Source organism: Bufo gargarizans, chromosome 9 (assembly GCF_014858855.1).
Source record: "Bufo gargarizans isolate SCDJY-AF-19 chromosome 9, ASM1485885v1, whole genome shotgun sequence".
In the NCBI taxonomy this organism is placed as follows: domain Eukaryota; kingdom Metazoa; phylum Chordata; class Amphibia; order Anura; family Bufonidae; genus Bufo; species Bufo gargarizans.
The window spans coordinates 193,429,787-193,452,976 of record NC_058088.1 but is presented as its reverse complement, the minus strand read 5'-3'; the positions used below and the strand labels follow the sequence as shown (position 1 = coordinate 193,452,976).

Genomic DNA, 23,190 nt, shown 5'->3' with positions numbered 1-23,190 from the left:
AAAACGGATCCGTTAAAAATGGCCCGCAAAACACTGAAAAAGCCATACGGTCGTGTGAACGAGCCCTAACAGTGTAGATTTATAGGTCATTCAAAGCCTGTGGAAGGTTAAGGGCTAAGGATCCATTCACACGGCCGTAGTGTGTTTTGCGGATCCACAAAACATGGACACCGGCAATGTGCATTGCGCTTTTTGCGGACTGCACATCACTGGCACTAATAGAATATGCCTATTCTTGTCCGCAATTGAGAGGCTGTCCGGGATTAGAAAAACACAGCTGCTTCCTGGCAAAACAGCGCCACTCCTGTCCACAGGCTGTGTCTGGTATTGCAGCTCAGCTCAACTGACGTGAATAGGACTTAGATGCAGTACCACAGGCAACCTGTGAACAGGTGTGGCACTATTTCTGGAAGAAAGCTGTCATATTTTTCTACCTCTGTACAGCCCCCTATATGGCCACCTACCTCTGTACAGCCCCTTGATGGGCACCTACCTCTCAATGTCAGGCAGCTCCGGATTGTTCTTGAACAGGGACGATGTCTTGACCGCCGGCCTTCCCTTTGGACGCTCCTCGTTCCTTCCTGCCGGACCTTTCTTGGGTGAGGGATCAGCCTTCGGATTCTTGCAGGATTTATTGTTGCCGTGAATTTCTGAAGATGCAGGAGGCGCCGGCCGTTTGGCTGGAGGCGCTGGCCGTTTAGACGGAGGCACCGGCCGTTTGGCTGAAGGCGCTGGCCGTTTAGACGGAGGCGTCGGCCCCTTGGCTGGAGGCGCTGGCCGTTTAGACGGAGGCACCGGCCGTTTGGCTGGAGGCGCTGCCTGCTTAGACGGAGGCGTCGGCCCCTTGGCTGGAGGCGCTGGCCGTTTGGACGGAGGCGCCTCACCGGATTGTTGGGACTTTCTTTTCAAAGCCTTACGGTTCTGCTGTTGATGGAGGAAGTTTTGATTAACTCAACGGCACCGACAACGCAAAAGTCTGCAATTTCCCAACAGAGATCTCTGCTTACTGTCAGTGAATGGAAACCATCTTGTTTACATTCAGAGGCTGAAAACTTGACCTGAGGTCCCCCCGCTAAGCTTCACACCTGCGCCGTTTTTTCCATTTCGGATCCTAACAGACGCCATTAGATTTCCGTCAGGGAGGCCGTCGGTTCACCGGACAGACAGCGCCGCCTGCTGCACTATTCCGTCCCTAATGTGAGCCTAGCCTCCCACAGCTGAGGGTCTGTCACAGTTATATCCAGTCTAGGCAATCCTCATGGGCTCCTGACTGATACATTGTAACAACCCAGGAGGATCTGTATTGAGTTCAGACTGGATACACTGCAACAAACCTTCAGCTGTGAGAAGTACTAGGTACATTCCTGTTCCAGCGTCTGGTTGTAAAGGGAGGGGGGTGGGACAAACCTAAACTCAGGGCAAGAGCTATTATGGGGAACCCAAATAATTTAGGGGGTCTTAAAGGGGTCATCAATACAGCAAACTAGACAAACCCGTTAATGGAACCTCACTATGATGTCCGTTAAGGGACTGGCCGCTACTACCCATACCTGGGGTCACAGTGGACCCCCAATGGTCAGGCGTTTGTGCCAACCCCTTACATGGATAGGACCTACCTCATCCTAATTCAAGAATGGAATGACAGAACTACAGTGCAGACTGACACGTGTATAACAAAACAGCAGCAGGGAGGGAAGACATGTACGCTATCCTCCAGAGTCTGTGGAAGGCTTCCTTTGTATAAGAATAGAATGCTAGACGTTCAGTGAAGACTGACACAGCGCAGCAGTCATGGGCTCACGTGCAGCACACTCACCCATTTCCCCCTAGGTTGCTGGGATTTCTGGAACTTCTTGTTCTCCTTTACAGGAGCCTCTGAGATATTGAGAATTAACCCCTGGTCGCCCATGGCGGCTGTTCTGCTAATAGGAAACCGTTCACATCAAGAAAAGTCCCAGCATCGGCAAAAACCAGCAACACATGTGAGCAGAGAGCCAGCAGTAAGGCCCCCGACCAGGGCTGCCCATAACACTGCCTGATTACAAACTGCCGTAAAGCATCGTCTTCAGCGTCGGGAAATCTCCCCTCTAGTCTTAAAAGCAAATACTGTACATGTGTCCTGTAAACGGGCGAGTAATACAGAAAAGAACGTGCGAACACCAACAGGTCTCCTCTGCAGGCGTCATTTTCGGTAGGCTTTCCGTTTGCAGTAAATGAGGAGAGGTCTTCAATAAAATGGCGGCCGCGATAACTTGCTGTATAGCGGATCTGAGACCATTTTTTCTGCTAAAGGTCTGCAATAATCAAAAGTATAAATGCAAGTACAGTAGCTATAGAGTTATATTATTGCTAGTAGTATTATAACTAGTCAGACAACTACTCCCCCCATCTTCCTTACACATATACAACTAAAGATAGGTAGATATATATGAGATAGACAAGTACATAAAATACACTTGTTTTACCACCTTTCAGCAACATATCAAATAAACATGACACCTTCATAAGTGCATGGAGATCTGGGGTAGTCACTCTTCTGGTGGCGGAAACTGTTGCCAGGCAACCACCTGAACTAAGCTTGGTGCTTGCCGTGATGACTAAAACTGACATTTTTTAATTTTTTAAAAGCTTAATTAATTAGAAAAAAAAGGGGTGATTGGGTGGGGGTCCAATCATGAGAACCAAAGGTTTGTAGGCACCGCTGTTGGTCAAAATGGTGGCTCCATCGCATATTGATGTACTGGAGCATACCGAGAAGGGGCATATATCCACAGAAATCACGCATGTAGTGGGCCACGCAAAATGTTTACGCTTTATGCCTCACCCATTTTTGTGGGACGCGCCCCCAGTATACAGCAAATCGAACCCCTGGCCCCTAAACTTAAGACCCCCTAAATAAACCCAGGCCCCTAAATAAGTCCTGTGTGGGCATTACTGTGGCTCAGTGCTTGGCGCTGGGATCCTGGATTCACACCTGACCAAGAGATTATAAGGGAAGGTTCAGGCGGACATTTTGGGGGTTTCCACGTGGATTTGGGGCTGAAATTGCATCTATATTTCCTGCGTGGTTTTCAAGGACCTGAACATTACGGTGTGGACCACGTGGACCCCTCGCAAGGCCGCAGCGGGAGCCTGGTCGCGGTTTAGCTCCATTTAATACAGCTAAACCTAGAGCTGGCCCACATGAAAATCGTTTATTTCTATAGGATTTTGTCGCGGACTGTGCTGATAATGTCTGTACAGTGCTGCGGAATATGTCAGCGCTATATAAGGAACATAAGTAAGAACCCCAGACCAGAGGCCTAAATAAGACCTCCTAAAAAATACAAAGCCCCCACCAGACCCCTTCGCTTAGGCACGTCACTCAGTGTACGTGTACGGATGCTTTGTCCGGAGCGGCGCAGGAAGTGGGCGGGGAATTGCGTTTTTTCCAGACTTTATGAGGGTGTAAACAGGTGGAGTGGTCCATGCTTACTGCCCAAATATGAGACAGGCAGTAAACTAGGAAACATTTGGGTCACGGCTAACATGGGGTCACAGGACGGTCCTGACCGGGTGCACCTTAGTTTTGAATATTTTACGTAATGGCCGTGGCTTGTTGGTCGCCGGTTTCCTGTTGTCTACACATGTGACAGGCGCAGATCTTGAGAGCAGTCGTAACCGCCATTTACAATAACACCTGATGAAGTCGTCCCTATAAATAAAACCGCAAATATACCGCATACGCATGTAAGATTGGCATTGCCATTATCAGAGGGTGTTGCCCATAGCAACGAGAGAGCGTCTTTCACTTAATACCCAGCAACCAATCAAATTGCTGCTTTTATTGTTTACCTTGTGATGAGAAGATGAAAGAAAGAACATGATTGGCTGCTATGGTTAGTCTGATAACAGGCGCAAGCGAGGGCAAACCCGGTCTCCATGGCAGCGGGGTCCTGACTAGATACGCGTCGCGCGGTGATGACATCGCCCTGCAGACACGGTAACGGGACAAGATGTCAAAGACTCAGCAGCCGCCGAATGAGCAGCCGGAGCCGCGACCGAGCTTCCGCCTCACTGTCACCAAGCGGGAGCCGGCGGTGAAGCTGCTCTACCCGGTTACCGGGCTGGAGCCGCTGTCATGGTCGGAGGATCACCGGCTGGCGGTGTGCACCGGAAGTAACGTCTCTGTCCTGGAGCAAGTGTGTGACATCCACAGCAGCGGCCCTGAGCTCTCCCTGCACCGCACCAGTGTGCCCGGCCCGCTCAAGACCTGCGTCCTCCGGGTAACTAACTGCCTGTGTATGTACATGACTGCAGCAGAACAGTGAGCGCAGCTCTGGGGTACAATGCAGGATGTAACTCAGGATCAGTAATGTATGTACACAGTGACTGCACCAGCAGAATAGTGAGTGCAGCTCTGGGGTACAATGCAGGATGTAACTCGGGATCAGTACAGGATAAGTAATGTATGTACACAGTGACTGCACCAGCAGAATAGTGAGTGCAGCTCCTGGAGTATAATACAGGATGTAACTCAGGATCAGTACAGGATAAGTAATGTATGTACACAGTGACTGCACCAGCAGAATAGTGAGTGCAGCTCTGGAGTATAATACAGGATGTAACTCAGGGTCAGTACAGGATAAGTAATGTATGTACACAGTGACTGCAGCAGCAGAATAGTGAGTGCAGCTCTGGAGTATGATACAGGATGTAACTCAGGGTCAGTACAGGATAAGTAATGTATGTACACAGTGACTGCACCAGCAGAATAGTGAGTGCAGCTCTGGGGTACAATGCAGGATGTAACTCGGGATAAGTAATGTATGTACACAGTGACTGCAGCAGCAGAATAGTGAGCGCAGCTCTGGGGTACAATGCAGGATGTAACTCAGGATCAGTAATGTATGTGCACAGTGACAGCACCAGCAGAATAGTGAGTGCAGCTCTGGAGTATAATACAGGATGTAACTAATGATCAGTACAGGATAAGTAATGTATGTACACAGTGACTGCACCAGCAGAATAGTGAGTGCAGCTCTGGAGTATAATACAGGATGTAACTAATGATCAGTACAGGATAAGTAATGTATGTACACAGTGACTGCACCAGCAGAATAGTGAGTGCAGCTCTGGAGTATAATACAGGATGTAACTAATGATCAGTACAGGATAAGTAATGTATGTACACAGTGACTGCACCAGCAGAATAGTGAGTGCAGCTCTGGAGTATAATACAAGATGTAACTAATGATCAGTACAGGATAAGTAATGTATGTACACAGTGACTGCACCAGCAGAATAGTGAGTGCAGCTCTGGAGTATAATACAGGATGTAACTAATGATCAGTACAGGATAAGTAATGTATGTACAGTGACTGCACCAGCAGAATAGTGAGTGCAGCTCTGGAGTATAATACAGGATGTAACTCAGGATCAGTACAGGATAAGCAATTTATGTACACAGTGACTGCACCAGCAGAATAGTGAGTGCAGCTCTGGAGTATAATACAGGATGTAACTCAGGATCAGTACAGGATAAGTAATGTATGTACACAGTGACTGCACCAGCAGAATAGTGAGTGCAGCTCTGGAGTATAATACAGGATGTAACTCAGGATCAGTACAGGATAAGTAATGTATGTACACAGTGACTGCACCAGCAGAATAGTGAGTGCAGCTCTGGAGCATAATACAGGATGTAACTGAGGATCAGTACAGGATAAGTAATGTATGTACACAGTGACTGCACCAGCAGAATAGGGAGTACGGCTCTGGAGTATAATACAGGATGTTACTTATGCCATGTTATTTGGTAGTAAAATACCCATTTAAAGGGCACTTCCTTGTACATTTTTCCTCTTTTACTTCTACTGATGCAGAATTTCTCCTTCTTTCCTGACAGGTTGGGCCTCTGAAGGACGTGGAGCAATGCCGGGCAAAGTTTGCTAGATCTAAGGACCCCTCTGTCAGCCAGAAGTTCATGCTGGACAGGGTGTTCAACCCGGAAGGAAAAGCTCTGCCGCCTGTGCAGGGATACAAGTACGCCTGCTGGTCCCCCACGGGCTGCGACGCTAACGGCAGAAGCCTCTTGGCCATCCTGACCTTGGACAACCGGCTGACCGTCAATGCCAATTTTGACCGTCTTCAGTGGAAACAGCTGGCGGATCTGACCGACATGTACGGCGAGCGTCTGGCTGAAAGCAACTACGTGGTGAGCAAAGAGGACAAGGCCGCGGACCTGGAGGAGTTTGCGGAGTTTGAGCGACGGCACCTTATGCAGACCCCAGTGAGGATGGAGTGGTCCAGCATATGTACCACCCAAGAGATCTTGGAAAACAACACCTGCCGGGACGTGGGCACCGTCCTTTTGGCCGTGCTCTTTGAAAATGGTGACGTTGCAGTGTGGCAGTTTCAACTGCCCATAAAGGACCGCTCCTCCATTATCTCCTGCAACACCATCTCCTCCAGAATCGAGTCCCCCAGCGTCCTGGCCTGGTGGGAATACGAGCACAGCAGCCGTAAAATGAGCGGGCTGATCATCGGTAGCGCCCTGGGTCCCATCAAAATCATCCCGGTGAACCTGAAAGCTGTGAAGGGGTATTTCACTTTACGGCAGCCCGTGGTTCTCTGGCAAGAGACTGACCGCCTGCCGGTGCACAGCATCAAGTGCATAGCGCTGCACCACCCCTACCAGAAGTGCAGCTGCTCCCTGGTGGTGGCGGCGCGGGGGTCCTACGTCTTCTGGTGCTTACTGTTAATATCCAAGGCAGGCCTCAACGTACATAACTCCCACGTGACTGGGCTCCACTCCTTGCCTATTGTCTCCATGGCTGTGGACCGGCAGAACGGCACCATTTACACCTGCTCTACGGACGGCAAGGTCCAACAGCTCATCCCCATCTTCACCAACGTGGCTCTGAAGTTCGAGCACCAGCCCATCACGTTGTCGGACTTGTTCGGCGTCGTGAAGTCTTACGGCATCGCCGTCAGCCCATGCGGCGCCTACCTGGCCAGCGTCACGTCGGAAGGTTTGAACAATGGCATCCATCCTGTCAACAGGAACTTTCAGGTCCACTTCGTGGCCCTCAAGACGTTTGAGGAAGCGGCAGCTCAGCTTCTGGAGAGCGCCGGCCAGAACCTTTTCCGGCAGATGGATCTAACGGACCTGCTGCGGTGGAAGATCCTGAAAGATAAGATCATCCCTCAGTTTCTGACGGACGCTTTGGACAAGAAGATGGAGGATGGACCCCTGTACTTCTGGAGGTTCCGTCTCTTCCTTCTCAGAATTTGGCACCAGTCGTTCAAGAAGACGTCTTCGGAGGTGTTGGTGAGGACGCATCCCAAGGAGTCAAAAGTGTCAAAGCCTGAGGAGGGCTTTGCAGAGACCAGTATGGCTGAGGAGCAGGAAGGGCAGGTGAGTCAGGGTAGCCCCAATAAGACACTGAGAGACTCGGCAGGGCCTGATGGGGATTGTACTCCGGCAGAAGAAGGCTTCCAGGAGATCCAGCAGAAGATCGATGCTTTGGAGGCCCATCTAACCCGGCATCACATGAAGCACGTGTTGGGGGAGGTGTATCTGCACACGGGGATCACGGAGTATACGAGCATCCCTACACGAGGTGTCTGCGCCTATCTCATGGCCAACAGGGACCTGGAGGACCGGACGGCACAGGTGCGCCCCCTCCCTTCCCTGCTGCATGATGCCTTTACAATTATTTCACCACAGTTTTTGAAATGTTCTCTGCTTTGGTCCAACTGCCACTTTCTAATAGAGTTTGTTTCAATTCCTCACTATTTTTAAGATCTCCACATGCTGTCAGTGACTAGGAACATTTTACAGCTGAGGGTTTGTTACAGTTGTTTCCAGCCTAGACACTCCTCTTAGAGGTAAACAGCCTGGACTGATACATTGTAACAAAAGACGGGGACAGAAGAGAGATTTGGGCCGCCGTGTTTACCTTGCCGATTGTCTGGACCGGAAGACATTGTAACGGACTGGGCAGAGTTCAGCTTTGATATGCAGCCCGTTACGTTTCCGTGAACTGACAGCAAGCAGAGATCTTTCAAATTGTGCTTAAGATACCAAAAAATGCAGCAGAGAGTTGTAGAACTTTTAGGATGCTGCCCTTTTATATGTCATTTTTGGATTTTAGTGTGGGTGGCCCTTTAAGATCACGTATCAGTGCAGCGTTTTTTTTTATTATTATTTATTTTTATTTTTTGCAGCATTTTTATCTGTTTCTTTTCAACATTAACCCCTGCAGGTCCTCATCGGACACGTGGAGAAGAAGATGAACAAGCAGACGTTCCCCGAGTACTGCAGCTTGTGTAAAGAGGTTTTACCCTTCACAGACAGTAAGAAGGCGCTCTGCCCGAACGGACATCTGTGGCCGAGGTGAGAGCCGGCATCTCGACACCCCATGATAGTCTGCATGCGGGGTGAGATACATTGGGAAATAAGTCACTTTATCCCATAAACCTTGTTTATGAATGCAGCCTGCAGTGTAAAGTATGAAGGTCTTCTATCTGCTCATTATGGCTGCAGCTATATGTGGCCAGGGAATACACTTTCTCCTCTAGTCTGTACTGGATAGACTGTACTAATAAATGCCCACAGTCTGTACATGGGATTGTATGCTCTCCGAAGGACAGCCACCATTCTTTACACTGCAGGCTGCACATTTGTACAGCTTGATGTCTAGTAGGTTTAGGCCTCTTTAGGGCAGGTCTCGGAGTCTCTCATGTCTGGACTTTGTCGTTCTAGGTGTTTCTTGACCTATCAGGCCTGTCAGACCCTGGAGTATCGCAGGTGCTTACTCCATGACAGTATCGCGAGGCGCCCCGTCCCTGAAGGTAAGCGCCGCACCCGCTGCTTCCGTATCCCTGGCTCCAGGGGAAATTTCATGGAGAGTTTTAGGAAAGAGTTTTGGTAAATTAGAGCAAGCAGTGCGTGCATTCAGTGATGCGGGGGAGCTGTCTCGCGGGCGGTACGCGGTACACTCCAGCCCTGTGCATGTAACGGAGCCGTAATGTAGGTGGTAGATGGCTGTCCAGCCATTCCTACTACACCCCGTAGACGTGTATGCTGGGCTTGGCTGAGCATGCATGTGTTCTCAATAGGGAGAGGGTAGAAAGCTGCTTCCAGGTAGGGCCGCAGCTAACGATTATTCTAGTAATCAAGTATTCCACCAATTAATCCAACGATTAATCGAGTACTATAATAAGAAAAGAACGTTTTCCTTTATAAAAACTCATCAGCCAGCCCTGCCATAACCTTCCCTCCGCTCCCCCAGTGCCATCAGTCCTCCGTTCCATCATCCCCCCTCAGTGCCATCAGTTACTCCCCCAATGCCACCATACCCCCCACCCCCCCTCCTAGCCATCAGTCCCCCAGCACCAGTGAAATAAAATACTTACCTTTCCTGTAGGGGCGCCACCGACACGCCACAGCTCTTCCATCCTCCTCTTCACGGGCTGCACTGGGACATGTCCTGACAATGTGGGTATGCTGGGCTTGGCTGAGCATGCATGTGTACTTAATAGGGAGAGGGTAGAAAGCTGCTTCCAGGTAGGGCCGCAGCTATCGATTATTCTAGTAATCAAGTATTCCACCAATTAATCCAACGATTAATCGAGTACTATAATAAGAAAATAATGTTTTCCTTTATAAAAACTCATCAGCCAGCCCTGCCATAACCTTCCCTCGGCTCCCCCAGTGCCATCATCCCCCCCCTCAGTGCCATCAGTTACTCCCCCAGTGCCACCATACCCCCCCTCCTAGCCATCAGTCCGCCAGCGCCAGTGAAATAAAATACTTACCTTTCCTGTAGGGTCGCCACCGACACGCCACAGCTCTTCCATCCTCCTCTTCACTGGCTGCACTGGGACATGTCCTGACAATGTGGGTATGCTGGGCTTGGCTGAGCATGCATGTGTACTTAATAGGGAGAGGGTAGAAAGCTGCTTCCAGGTAGGGCCGCAGCTATCGATTATTCTAGTAATCCAGTATTCAACCAATTAATCCAATGATTAATCTAGTACTCTAATAAGACAACAACTAATTAAAAGAACATTTTCCTGTATAAAAACTCATCAGCCACCCCTGCCATCAGCCCCCCCCAGTGCCATCAGTCCTCCCTGCCCTCATCTTCCCCAGTGCCATCAGTTACTCCCCCTGTGCCCTCAGCTCCCCCCCAGTGCCATCAGTTACTCCCCCGTGCCATCAGCTCCCCTGTGCCCTCAGCTCCCCCAGTGCCATCAGTTACTCCCCCGTGCCCTCAGCCCCCCCAGTGCCATCAGTCCTTTAAGCCCTCAGCTCCCCCCAGTGCCATCAGTTACTCCCCCCGTGCCCTCAGCCCCCCAGTGCCATCAGTCCTTTATGCCCTCAGCCCCCCCAGTGCCATCAGTCCTCTATGGCCTCAGTTCCCCTCCCGTGCCTTTAGCTCCCTACCCCCCCAGTGCCAACAGTTACTCCCCCCATGCCCTCAGCCCCCCCAGTGCCATCAGTCCTTTATGCCCTCAGCTCCCCCCAGTGCCATCAGTTACTCCCCCCGTGCCCTCAGCCCCCCCCAGTGCCATCAGTCCTTTATGCCCTCAGCCCCCCCCCCCCCCCCAGTGCATCAGTCCTCTATGGCCTCAGTTCCCCTCCCTTGCCTTCAGCTTCCTACACCCCTAGTGCCATCAGTCCTCAGTTTCCTTACCTCCCCCCAGTGCCATCAGTCCTCAGTTTCCTTACCTCCCCCCAGTGCCATCAGTCCTCAGTTTCCTTACCTCCCCCCAGTGCCACCATCTCCCCCCTCCTAGCCATCAGTCCCCAGCGCCAGGTAAATCAAACACTTACCTGTAGGGGCGCTGCCGACACTCCACAGCTCTTCCATCCTCTTCTTCACGCGATGAACTGGAACATGTCCAGACGATGTGTGTACATCAGGATGCAGTGCAGCGCGGCGCGCGCCGGCGGGAGAGTATAGCAAGCACTTCACTCACGCTCCACGGTCACATGGCACACACTAATTCTCTGTGCTAAACATTTGCATCGAGGATTTTTGTGTCGAGTTACTTGATTTAATCCAGTAATCGTTTCAGCCCGAGTTTCAGGTAATTCTGTTTTTCCCTTAAAAATAAAGAAAGGGATTGGTCATGTTGAAATCCATCTTCCTCCCCCCAAGATCAAGACCCCCACATATACATTCGATGGTCTCTCCTGCCCCCGCGATATTTTAGTTCCTCCTGTATTGCTGTCCCCCCCCATGGATCTTCTTCACGTCTTTGTGTCTTTCTTTTCCAGACTTGGAATGGATTAAGAGGTTGCTTAAAGGGCCCTGCACACTTTGCGACTCTCCAGTTTTTTAGCACTTTCCGTGTTTTTTTTCTTTTTATGCCAATGACCCTGCCCCTCCCCCCCAGGGAAGAGACTCGTATTGTGACGTTATTGTGGCACGGATGGTAAAAACCTCTACTAAGGCCATCCAGCCTCCTCCATCGTTCTTCTCCGCAACCGACGGCCGCCATCCTTCAGTTTTTACGTTCTTGAGGTTGGAGAGAAGGGATTTCTAAGGAGCAGCCTGACTGCGTCACTGGTTAAAGCAGCACAGAGCGTTTCAGAAGAGGAGTTTGCTGAACCGGTAGGAGGCAGTGACCCGCCCGCTCATGATGCCAGTGAGGACGGGGCGATGGGTGGCAGAGGCCATGCCATAATGGGAGGAAGGTGACCGCACAATAAATAGGGCTGCACCCCCACTACCTCCCTCATCATGTCTTTGTGCTAAAAGGATGTTTTATTTATTGGACGATTTGACTGGAAGTAGTCCGCTGCCGGATGGTCACATGACCAGGTTGGCGGTTTTCGTAATCTCTGGGGAGCACTGTTAATTTTGGGGTGGAAGGTGAGAGATCATGGACTGGGGTCCCCTAAAGCGGGCAGTAGAAACGTGTGCCAGCTTGTTTGTGTGCCAAGGGTGCAGCAGTCGGGGCTTAGCATTGTATAGGATGCATCTTAAAGGGATATCCCGATGTTATAAAGTGGTGGCATGTCCGACCTCTGAGAAAGCAGGGGCCACAGCACTACCCTTTCCCGTTTTTCTCTCCTGCACAGCGGCGCCCCATCGTCTGCGGGGAGCACTGTCCGGTGAGGGATCGCGCGGCTAAATCGCTGCTCGTTCTAAAGATCGGGGGGTCCAAGATCCTTACAGATCAAAAAGTATCCTAACAACACGCCAGTGCTTTATAAGATGAGAATGCCCCTTTAACTTGTGACTGCTGCTCTCCAACTTTTACAAAAGTATAGGAATGTCCTCCCAGAAGACACCCATGGGTCCCTGGTAGGTGTGGACCTTCTGGGTGGGCACTTTTGCTAAATAAGTATTTTCATCGGCTGGAGTATCACTTTGAAGGGCATCTGTCAGCAGTTTTGTCCCTATGACACCGGCTGACCTGTTACATGTGCGCTTGGCATCTGTGTTGGTCCCAAGTTGATATGTGCCCGCACTGCTGAGAAAAATGAAGTTCTAATAGACGCAACTGAGCCTCTAAGAGCAACGGGGGCGTTACCATTACACCTAGAGGCTCAGCTCTCTCTGCAACAGCCACACCCTCGGCACCTTGATTGACAGGTCCAGGTGTGATGATGTCTTCCCAACCTGGTCCTGTCAATCAAAGTGCAAAGGGTGCAGCAGTTGCAGAGAGAGCTGAGCCTCTAGGTGTAACGGTAACGCCCCCGTTGCTCCTAGAGGCTCATTTGCATATAATAAAACTTCATGTTACTCAGCAATGCGGGCACATAGGAACATGGGACCAACTCAGACGCCTTCATCTGCCGAGCGCACATGTAACAGGTCAGCTGGTGTCATGGGGACAGATCTGCTCACAGGGACCCTTTAAGGAAATTCTCCACCTAAATCTGTTGCTCCTGGCTTAAATAAGAAAGGAATGGTTGCTATGGAAACTTGTACAGCTACAGTGGTTGTCACAGATCACACACATAGCAACCTGTCTGTCTCCGGTCCGCAGCTGGGGCCCGGGCAGTATGTGTAGCACACATTGCTCTGTCTGTATTACTTTGATTTGCAAACGTTCCGTTTAGGTGCACACCCCCTTTAAATCTTAACCCTCCACACTGTGGCGGTATAGCAGGTTTCCCGCAGGCGGTCATCCTCGGCGAAGGTGGATCAGTGCATCGTTACTTGTGATGTTTAGATTAGGAGGGAAATATCTGGTTGCTGTGGATGACATCACGGCTGCCCCGCCCCCGAGGAGCACTCACTTCCTCATTCCTGTAAATATTCTCCGTGATCCGTTTTGTGTGTATTTATAGAATTACTTTCTACGTTTCCTTGTAATTGTTATAAAGGTCAATAAAGAGGAGGTTTCTAAGAGGAGAGTGGTGCCTCGCGCCTCTGTGTGATTATTATAAGCCCGTCCTGTAATGATCGCTACTTACACTGGGGTTACCTGATATGGTATATGGAGGAACGCCTCCCCCAGTGTAAGTGATGAGAGCGGTAGATGTCCGTGAGGCTGAGCGTACGTGTATATAATGGCAAGATGACGTCTTGTATCCCTTAGGGTCCATTCACACGTCTGTAGTGTATTGCTGATCCGCAATACACCGGGCCGGCAATTGCGGACGAGAATAGGACATGTTCTATTTTTTTACGGAGCCACGGACCGGAAGATCGGGGCGCACTCCGGCAATGCAAACGCAGACAGCACACTGCTGTCCGCATCCATTCCTGCCCCATAGAGAATGAATGGGTCCGCACCCGTTCTGCAATTTGCGGAACGGATGCGGACACATTCACGGACGTGTGAATTGACCCTTAGTGTTGTTCTTTATACACACTTCAGCTGCTGCAGAACCTCTTTTTCTAGAGTAGCCCTGTGTATTCATTAAAACCACAGCAACTACCAAAAAACTACAGTTCTTGGCCGCACAGCAAAATCTGCGACATTGGGATGTATTGTACAGCGTCCTCCGGGGAGAGCGCCAGTGCGCAAAAACGAATCCTCGCTCATGGGCGCTCTGGGTTCAGCACTGAGTTCCTGGTTCCCCCTAGACCAGAAGTTTGACATGTCTTCTACATGCATGTCACCACCACTGACCAATCAGTGGCCTCAGGTGACCACGATCCCTGCTGAGGCCTTTGACTGACCAGCGGCAGAGCATGTCCCTCGGGAGCGGAAGCGACAAAGACGGGAGCTGAGCACTGGAAGCGGAGCACCTGTGACACACTGACTGTGGCTTCTTGGTTTAGGAGACTCTGCTCCACCATGGATCGGTATAAAGCACCCGTCTCCTTTTTTAAATAGAAGCTCTTAGGCAGGTGAGGCATGTATAATGAAGTCACTGCATGAGGTGTGCAACATGAAGTTCTGCAGCAGCTGAGGTGGGTATAGTGAGGTTCTGCAGCAGCTGAGGTGTGTTTGATGAGGTTCTGCAGCAGCTGCGGTGGGAGTGATGAGGTTCTGCAGCAGCTGCGGTGTGATGAAGGTTCAGGAACTGCTAAGGTGTGTATTATCGTAATCTGGCAGCAGCTGAGGTGGGGGTGATGAGGTTCCACAGCAGCTGTGATGGGTATGAGGAGGTTCTGAAGCAGCTGAGGTGTGTATTGTGAGGTTCTGCAGCAGCTGTGATGGGTATTATAAGGTTCTGCAGCTGAGGTGTGTATTAGGAGGTTCTGCAGCAGCTCCAGTGGGCACGATGAGGTTCTGCAGCTGAGGAGGGTGTGATGATGTTCTGCAGCAGCTGAGGTGTATTAGGAAGTGTGTAATATCAGGGTCCTGCAGCAGCTGAGGTGGGTATAGTGAGGTTCTGCAGCAGCTGAGGTGGGTATAGTGAGGTTCTGCAGCAGCTCCAGTGGGTGTGATGAGGTTCCACAGCACCTGTGATGGGTATTATGAGGTTCTGCAGCAGCTGTGATGGATATTATAAGGTTCTGCAGCTGGGGTGTGTATTAGGAGGTTCTGCAGCAGCTCCAGTGGGCGCGATGAGGTTCTGCAGCTGAGGAGGGTGTGATGAAGTTCTGCAGCAGCTCTAGTGGACACGATGAGGTTCTGCAGCAGCTGAGGTGTATTAGGAAGTGTGTAATATCAGGGTCCTGCAGCAGCTGAGGTGGGTATAGTGAGGTTCTGCAGCAGCTGAGGTGGGTATAGTGAGGTTCTGCAGCAGCTCCAGTGGGTGTGATGAGGTTCCACAGCACCTGTGATGGGTATTATGAGGTTCTGCAGTAGCTGTGATGGATATTATAAGGTTCTGCAGCTGAGGTGTGTATTAGGAGGTTCTGCAGCAGCTCCAGTGGGCGCGATGAGGTTCTGCAGCTGAGGAGGGTGTGATGAAGTTCTGCAGCAGCTCTAGTGGACACGATGAGGTTCTGCAGCAGCTGAGGTGTATTAGGAAGTGTGTAATATCAGGGTCCTGCAGCAGCTGAGGTGTGTATTATGAGGTTCTGCAGCAGCTGTGATGGGTATTATAAGGTTCTGCAGCTGAGGTGTGTATTAGGAGGTTCTGCAGCAGCTCCAGTGGGCGCGATGAGGTTCTGCAGCTAAGGAGGGTGTGATGAAGTTCTGCAGCAGCTGAGGTGTGTATTATGATGTTCTGCAGCAGCTGAGGTGTATTAGGAAGTGTGTAATATCAGGGTCCTGCAGCAGCTGAGGTGGGTATAGTGAGGTTCTGCAGCAGCTGAGGCGTGTACTGTGAGGTTCTGCAGCAGCTGCGATGGGTATTATGTCTTCTGCTTTCTTGGATTTTCACGAAACGACAAGCTGCGGTAAACCCCAGTGTGAATAAGGGCTATTTCTCTCTCTGCCATCAGAGGATGCGCCAAGTTGGTTCCTCCCCTAGATAAGCGGCGGCCCCTGAATCTGACCGCTGCTTATCTCGGTCCATGCTGAACATACGTTAGAGCTGCAGAAGGACACATATAATAAGACTATGAAGGTATAATTCATGGGAGATTTTGGTGGGGTTGCCCTTTAAGCTCATGGCTATATTCGCTCACCCCGTGTGTCTTCAGCTGCGCCCCCATCGCTCCCTCCATACATTATGTTGCAGTAGTATTAGCGGCGTGCATATTACCGCCGTCCCCTCCGCGCTATGACAGTTATTGAACAGCTTTGTTGCCCGTTATTGGCACCGTCATCCTGTGAGCTCTTAGCCGGGGTGGGCACCGAGTTCGGGGCGTTGTGATCACTACCAGTTAAAGCAGTGACTTCCCACGCCATCTGCAATTTAGAACTGGCTCCGATCGCTGGCCATGTGTTGTTTGCATCATTAAAAAGTAGCCCCTTCATAAGCAACTGTGCCAACCTGGTGCCCAGGACCCGCTCCAACGGCGATGCATCCTGCCCGCTACTGCCAGTCGCTGCTCCATAAAATAAAATCATGATCCGTATTAAACATGTGCTGGGGGGGTCCTGCCAGACGAGCAGATGAGGACGTTCCATCACAGCCTCAGCCAGGGGCTGTGCCCGCCACCTTCTCCAGTTTGGAGCGCGTCCTAATTGAGCTGCGCGCCAACTTTGTGTTGCCCTACAATGTAAATTGTAGCCTTAGGGGTGAATTCACGTGCGGCAGGTTTGTTGCAGAAATTTTTGTGAATGGGAAAAATCCACGCTCTGCCGCCAAAACAGCCACATTCAGATGGCGGGAACGGATTTAGTCACAGAAATGTCAGCAAAAAAACCTGCCATGTGTAAATTAACCCTTAATATGGCTCGTAGTGAGTGGAAGCTGAGATCTGTACCGCTTTATTGCGTATCTGTAGTGTGCTGTGGTGCCATCAGTAGCGTGCTCATTGTACAATGGAGGTTGATGCCGCCCTGCACCCCGGGTACCTTTCCCTCTGCAGCCAGAAGTAACATAGAAAGGAAAAGGGGGAATCGTTCAAACAGCTGCCCAAATCTCAGCATCCTGGATCACACCGAACAGCTACCCATGTGTTATCTCTCCAGACCCCAGCAGACAACGCCCCATATCTGATCATCCTGGACCCTACTAAACAACTCCCCATATCTGATCATCCTGGACCCTACCATACAACTTCCCGTATCTGATCATCCTGGACCCTACCATACAACTTCTCGTATCTGATCATCCTGGACCCTACCATACAACTCCGCATATCTAAGCATCCTGGACCCTATCAAACAACTCCCCATATCTGATCATCCTGGACCCTATCAAACAACTCCCAGTATCTGATCATCCTGGACCCTACTAAACAATTCCCCATATCTGATCATCCTGGACCCTACCATACAACTCCCCGTATCTGATCATCCTGCACCCTACCATACAACTTCCCGTATCTGATCATCCTGGACCCTACCATGCAACTCCCCGTATCTGATCATCCTGGACCCTACCATGCAACTCCCGGTATCTGATCATCCTGGACCCTACCATACAACTCCCCGTATCTGATCATCCTGGACCCTACCATACAACTCCCCGTATCTGATCATCCTGGACCCTACCAAACAACTCCCCATATCTGATCATCCTGGACCCTACTAAACAACTCCCCATATCTGATCATCCTGGACCCTACCATACAACTTCCCATATCTGATCATCCTGGACCCTACCATACAACTCCCCATATCTGATCATCCTGGACCCTACCATACAACTCCACATATCTGATCATCCTGGACCCTACCAAACAACTCCCCATATCTGATCATCCTGGACCCTACCATACAACTCCCCGTATCTGATCATCCTGGACCCTACCATACAACTCCCCGTATCTGATCATCCTGGACCCTACCATACAACTCCCCGTATCTGATCATCCTGGACCCTACCATACAACTCCCCGTATCTGATCATCCTGGACTCTCCCATACAACTCCCCGTATCTGAGCATCTTGGGCCCTATCAAACAACTCCCCATATCTGATCATTCTAGACCCTATCAAACAACTCCCCGTATCTGATCATCCTGGACCCTACCATACAACTCCCCGTATCTGATCATCCTGGACCCTATCAAACAACTCCCCGTATCTGATCATCATGGACCCTACCATGCAACTCCCCGTATCTGATCATCCTGGACCCTACCATGCAACTCCCCGTATCTGATCATCCTGGACCCTACCATACAACTCCCCGTATCTGATCATCCTGGACCCTACCATACAACTCCCCGTATCTGATCATCCTGGACCCTACCATGCAACTCCCCGTATCTGATCATCCTGGACCCTATCATGCAACTCCCCGTATCTGATCATCCTGGACTCTCCCATACAACTCCCCGTATCTGATCATCCTGGACCCTACCATTCAACTCCCTGTATCTGATCATCCTGGACCCTACCATACAACTCCCCGTATCTGATCATCTTGGACCCTACCTATAGCTCCCCATATCTCAGCTTCCTGCACCACACAACTCCCTATAACTCTGCTTCTTTGAGCCTATCAAACAGCGAGTCATATCTAAGCTTCCTGAAACCCAGCGTGTACATCTAAAGGCGTTGTCCCCCCCATGGGGTGTGTCTGGTACTGCAGCTCTATTGAGGTCAATGGGGCTGAGCTGCAGTAACGCACACAACCTGTAGCCAGGTGGGGGCGCTCCTTCTGTTTTTCTAATCCTGGGCCCCGTGATGAAGAGGTTTGGGCGGGCTTTGCTTGGTCTCAGCTGTAATGAATGACAACTCCCATCATCCTCAGACTGAGGAGCACTATGGTAGACCTGAGAAGAGAAGGAGGGGGTCACGTGGTGGGGGGACGAGCGGCGCCACACACCGATGTACGTACGAGAAGAAAGAGGCTCAGAAGCCGCCACATGAAAAGGAATCCGTTCCTCCCCGAACTGAATCGACTCCTACAAGGCGACTTCAAGACGACATTTCCACATAAAAGGCGGCGACTTCAGATGTCTGACAGAAGATCAGCGGCTCCCTCAGCGCAGGCGGCGGCGGCTGTGCCGGCGGAGAACTTGTGCGTTCCGTCACCGCGTCCTTTCATGTCGGCTGCAGACAAAGGCTGGCTCTACGTCTATTCCTCAGAGCTGAAATCAGAGCGCAGCCAGAAATGTGGACTGAGCCCTGACGTGGCCGTACATTGGGGCCCCTCAGACATCACACTGCTGAAGCGCCCGGCCTCCATGACGCCCCCGCAGATTACATATAGCATTCAGTGAGATTGTGTCTCCCACAGACTGCAATGGATGGACACTGTGCCCGTGCCTCCCAATCTCACACCATTGGGGGGTCTACTAAGAGGCCCCGGCTGCAACACTGTCCCTTCCCATGCTTTACACTTCTGCTCTTCTCCATGTAGGCACAGCTATGACCACTGTCTCCAGCTTACCTGCCCTGTCTATTGAAGTCTATGGTAGTCTGACTCCACCTACTCTCTCATTTGAGGCCCAGGCTGCAGCAGCACTGTCTCTTCCCATGCTTTACACTGCCGCTCTTCTCCATGTAGGCACAGCTTTGACCAGTGACCATGTCTCATTACAGGCTGCTGCCGTGTAGCTCCCCTATGCTTTACACTGCAGCTCTGCCTGTTCTGATTGGCTGCTGTGTATGAGTCACAACAGGCTAATTAAATTACAGAATAATTATATATGAGAAGTAATTAGAGGGCGGCTACACATGGGTGGAGGGGAGGGGCCTTAATAAGGGGGAGGAGTCTGAGGATTAAAGTCATGCAGCTTTTTTTCCCTTTAAAAATCACATCATCTGATCTACCTGAAAATAGGGGCTCATTCACACGACCGTGGTTTGGTTCCCCATTTTTTGAGGCTCGGGTGCGGACCCATTCACTTCGATGGGGCCGCAAAAGATGCGGACCGCTCTCCGCGTGCTGTCCGCATCCGTTGCTCCGCAAAAATTATAAGTCATGTCCTATTCTTGTCCGTTTTGCAGACAATAGGCATTTCTGTAAAGTGTGTTTCCATTCTGCAAATTGCGGAAGGCACACGGGCGGCATCCGTGTTTTGCGGATCCGCAATTTGCAGACCGCAAAACAAGGCACGGTTGTGTGAACAAGCCCTAAAACGTATGTTTTTAAAGAGGCGGTAACACTGCGGCTGACATTGGTCACCATGGCGACGCTCGCAGGTGTCGTGCCCCTTTAAGTGAGCATCCAGGCGGCGCGGCTTTGTTTGTGATAATTAAATGACTTGCGATTGATCGCGTCGCTGCTGAGGGAGAGTAGAACAAGTGTATCTGCATGTTCAGGCCGGGCCTGTGACAAACCCTGCGGGAGGCGACCTCCGACCTCAGACTACAAGCGGAGCGCTACCCAATGCATGCGAATGAGCTGGAGTCAGCCGCGCCGCCCCTCCTCCCGCCCGCGCTATCCCCCGAGCCACTGGAGGGAACTAATATAATGGTGGAGAAATGCAGAGCGAGAGGACGGAATATTAATCAGCGGCTCCGCATCCGACATCTACCTGCCGGCTGGAGCCCCCCTTATATCAGCAGGGGCCCCCCATGGATATATACACCCCCCCATGGATATATACACCCCCCCCCCCCAGGTCAACGTACTGATAGCTAATCACTGCAGCGTCCTCATCTGTCACTGCCGGATTATCGGACAGCCATAGAAAACGGGCCGTACTGGCTGCTGTATCTAATCCTATCCTGTGTGATACTGTCTGCTGAGCTGTGTATCTAATCCTGTCCTGTGTGATACTGTCTGCTGAGCTGTGTATCTAATCCTATCCTGTGTGATACTGTCTGCTGAGCTGTGTATCTAATCCTATCCTGTGTGATACGTCTGCTGAGCTGTGTATCTAATCCTGTCCTGTGTGATACTGTCTGCTGAGCTGTGTATCTAATCCTATCCTGTGTGATACCGTCTGCTGAGCTGTGTATCTAATCCTATCCTGTGTGATACCGTCTGCTGAGCTGTGTATCTAATCCTGTCCTGTGTGATACCGTCTGCGGAGCTGTGTATCTAATCCTATCCTGTGTGATACTGTCTGCTGAGCTGTGTATCTTATCCTATCCTGTGTGATACTGTCTGCTGAGCTGTGTATCTAATCCTGTCCTGTGTGATACTGTCTGCTGAGCTGTGTATCTAATCCTATCCTGTGTGATACTGTCTGCTGAGCTGTGTATCTAATCCTATCCTGTGTGATACTGTCTGCTGAGCTGTGTATCTAATCCTATCCTGTGTGATACTGTCTGCTGAGCTGTGTATCTAATCCTATCCTGTGCGATACTGTCTGCTGAGCTGTGTATCTAATCCTATCCTGTGCGATACTGCCTGCTGAGCTGTGTATCTAATCCTATCCTGTGCGATACTGTCTGCTGAGCTGTGTATCTAGTCCTATCCTGTGTGATACAGTCTGCTGAGCTGTGTATCTAATCCTATCCTGTGTGATACTGTCTGCTGAGCTGTGTATCTAATCCTACCCTGTGTGATACTGTCTGCTGAGCTGTGTATCTAATCCTATCCTGTGTGATACTGTCTGCTGAGCTGTGTATCTAATCCTATCCTGTGTGATAGTGTCTGCTGAGCTGTGTATCTAATCCTATCCTGTGTGATACTGTCTGCTGAGCTGTGTATCTAATCCTATCCTGTGTGATACAGCCTGCTGAGCTGTGTATCTAATCCTATCCTGTGTGATACAGCCTGCTGAACTGTGTATCTAATCCTATCCTGTGTGATACTGTCTGCTGAGCTGCTGTATCTAATCCTATCCTGTGTGATACTGTCTGCTGAGCTGTGTATCTAATCCTATCCTGTGTGATACTGTCTGCTGAGCTGTGTATCTAATCCTACCCTGTGTGATACAGTCTGCTGAGCTGTGTATCTAATCCTACCCTGTGTGATACTGTCTGCTGAGCTGTGTATCTAATCCTATCCTGTGTGATACAGCCTGCTGAGCTGTGTATCTAATCCTATCCTGTGTGATACTGTCTGCTGAGCTGTGTATCTAATCCTATCCTGTGTGATACTGCCTGCTGAGCTGTGTATCTAATCCTGTCCTGTGTGATACTGCCTGCTGAGCCGTGTATCTAATCCTGTCCTGTGTGATACTGTCTGCTGAGCCGTGTATCTAATCCTATCCTGTGTGGTACTGTCTGCTGAGCCGTGTATCTAATCCCTTCCTGTGTGATACTGTCTGCTGAGCTGTGTATCTAATCCTATCCTGTGTGATACTGTCTGCTGAGCTGTGTATCTAATCCTATCCTGTGTGATACTGCCTGCTGAGCTGTGTATCTAATCCTATCCTGTGTGATACTGTCTGCTGAGCTGTGTATCTAATCCTATCCTGTGTGATACCGTCTGCTGAGCTGTGTATCTAATCCTCTCCTGTGTGATACTGTCTGCTGAGCTGTGTATCTAATCCTATCCTGTGTGATACTGTCTGCTGAGCGGTGTATCTAATCCTATCTTGTGCGATACTGGCTGCTGAGCTGTGTATCTAATCCTATCCTGTGTGATACTGTCTGCTGAGCTGTGTATCTAATCCTATCCTGTGTGATACAGTCTGCTGAGCTGTGTATCTAATCCTGTGTGTCAGGGTCGTGTATCTGATCACCTTATGCCAGCAGACCCCCGTGTAGCGCTGTGCGTGTCGCCCCCGTGTTTCCTGCGCGGTTCACTCCATGACACGGATGGATCAACCCAGAGACGACCTGATGAGAGATCCTCTTTAATTCTCCTGCTGGAGGAGGCGCGAGCTCCCGCGTGTCTCAGGTGGGCGGCTGCGCGCCCTCTGGTGTGATAACGCACCACCAGCTAATGTCAGCAGAGGGCGCTGTGGGTGCTGGCAGTGATCAGGGAGACTCCCCGGGGACGCGCTTTGGTAGGGGTTTCACGATGCAGCTTTCGATGACCTCGAAGACGGTGTGCGGGTCCTGATCAGCGTTAATGTGAACGACGTCTTGATAAAACTCCTCCAGCTCCTCAGCGCTGGCGTGATACATGTCTAACCTCGTCTGAACCTTCTGCTCCGAGTCCACCGGGTTCTGCCGAAGACGCTGGTGCACCTCCACCCGGGGGGCCGGCTGGTATAGGCCGTGATACCTGGGTGATAACAGGCTGGTTATGGGTCAGCAGATAGAAAACTCAGCTTCACAATGAATCCGGCACCCAATAGTCCAGACATCCCACTAATCTGGACTGTACCAACTGTGGCCCCTGTGGACTATTACCGGATAGTCTCTGATGCTGGAGACCATACATGGATGCCCCCTGCGGTGCAAAGCCAATGTTCCTGTTATTCCCAT

General features: G+C 50.7%; 3 protein-coding genes across 5 annotated transcripts in view; 1 reads left to right on the top strand and 2 right to left on the bottom strand.

Annotated features, from left to right (window-relative positions):
* Positions 1-1,999, bottom strand: part of DDX31 (DEAD-box helicase 31) — a 29,750-nt gene extending 27,751 nt beyond the window's left edge. For 2 of the 3 annotated variants that reach the window (XM_044268596.1, XM_044268598.1), the window contains exons 1-2: positions 1,817-1,999; positions 494-924 (exon numbers count right to left, since the gene is read on the bottom strand). In XM_044268596.1, coding sequence (XP_044124531.1) covers positions 494-924; positions 1,817-1,909 — 524 coding nt within the window. In that variant the 5' untranslated portion in view covers positions 1,910-1,999. The remainder of the gene's footprint in view (positions 1-493; positions 925-1,816) is intronic. The other variant, XM_044268597.1, reaches the window with a different exon arrangement.
* A 1,941-nt stretch (positions 2,000-3,940) lies between these two features.
* Positions 3,941-12,487, top strand: GTF3C4 (general transcription factor IIIC subunit 4). The gene is made up of 5 exons (XM_044305826.1): positions 3,941-4,265; positions 5,888-7,657; positions 8,250-8,380; positions 8,750-8,838; positions 11,273-12,487. The coding sequence occupies exons 1-5, from the start codon at positions 3,996-3,998 to the stop codon at positions 11,335-11,337; spliced, it is 2,325 nt and encodes a 774-aa protein (XP_044161761.1). The 5' UTR covers positions 3,941-3,995; the 3' UTR covers positions 11,338-12,487.
* Positions 12,488-22,641: 10,154 nt separating this feature from the next.
* Positions 22,642-23,190, bottom strand: part of AK8 (adenylate kinase 8) — a 62,431-nt gene continuing 61,882 nt past the window's right edge. Inside the window, exon 13 of the mRNA XM_044268390.1 lies at positions 22,642-22,987. Within this exon, the coding sequence (XP_044124325.1) occupies positions 22,738-22,987 (250 nt within the window). The 3' untranslated portion in view covers positions 22,642-22,737. The remainder of the gene's footprint in view (positions 22,988-23,190) is intronic.

Coding starts and splice junctions, on each gene's coding strand:
- GTF3C4 (XM_044305826.1), top strand. CDS start 3,996: ATGTCAAAGACTCAGCAGCCGCCGAATGAGCAGCCGGAGCCGCGACCG. Junction 4,266..5,887: donor TCAAGACCTGCGTCCTCCGG/GTAACTAACTGC, acceptor CTTTCCTGACAG/GTTGGGCCTCTGAAGGACGT. Junction 7,658..8,249: donor TGGAGGACCGGACGGCACAG/GTGCGCCCCCTC, acceptor TAACCCCTGCAG/GTCCTCATCGGACACGTGGA.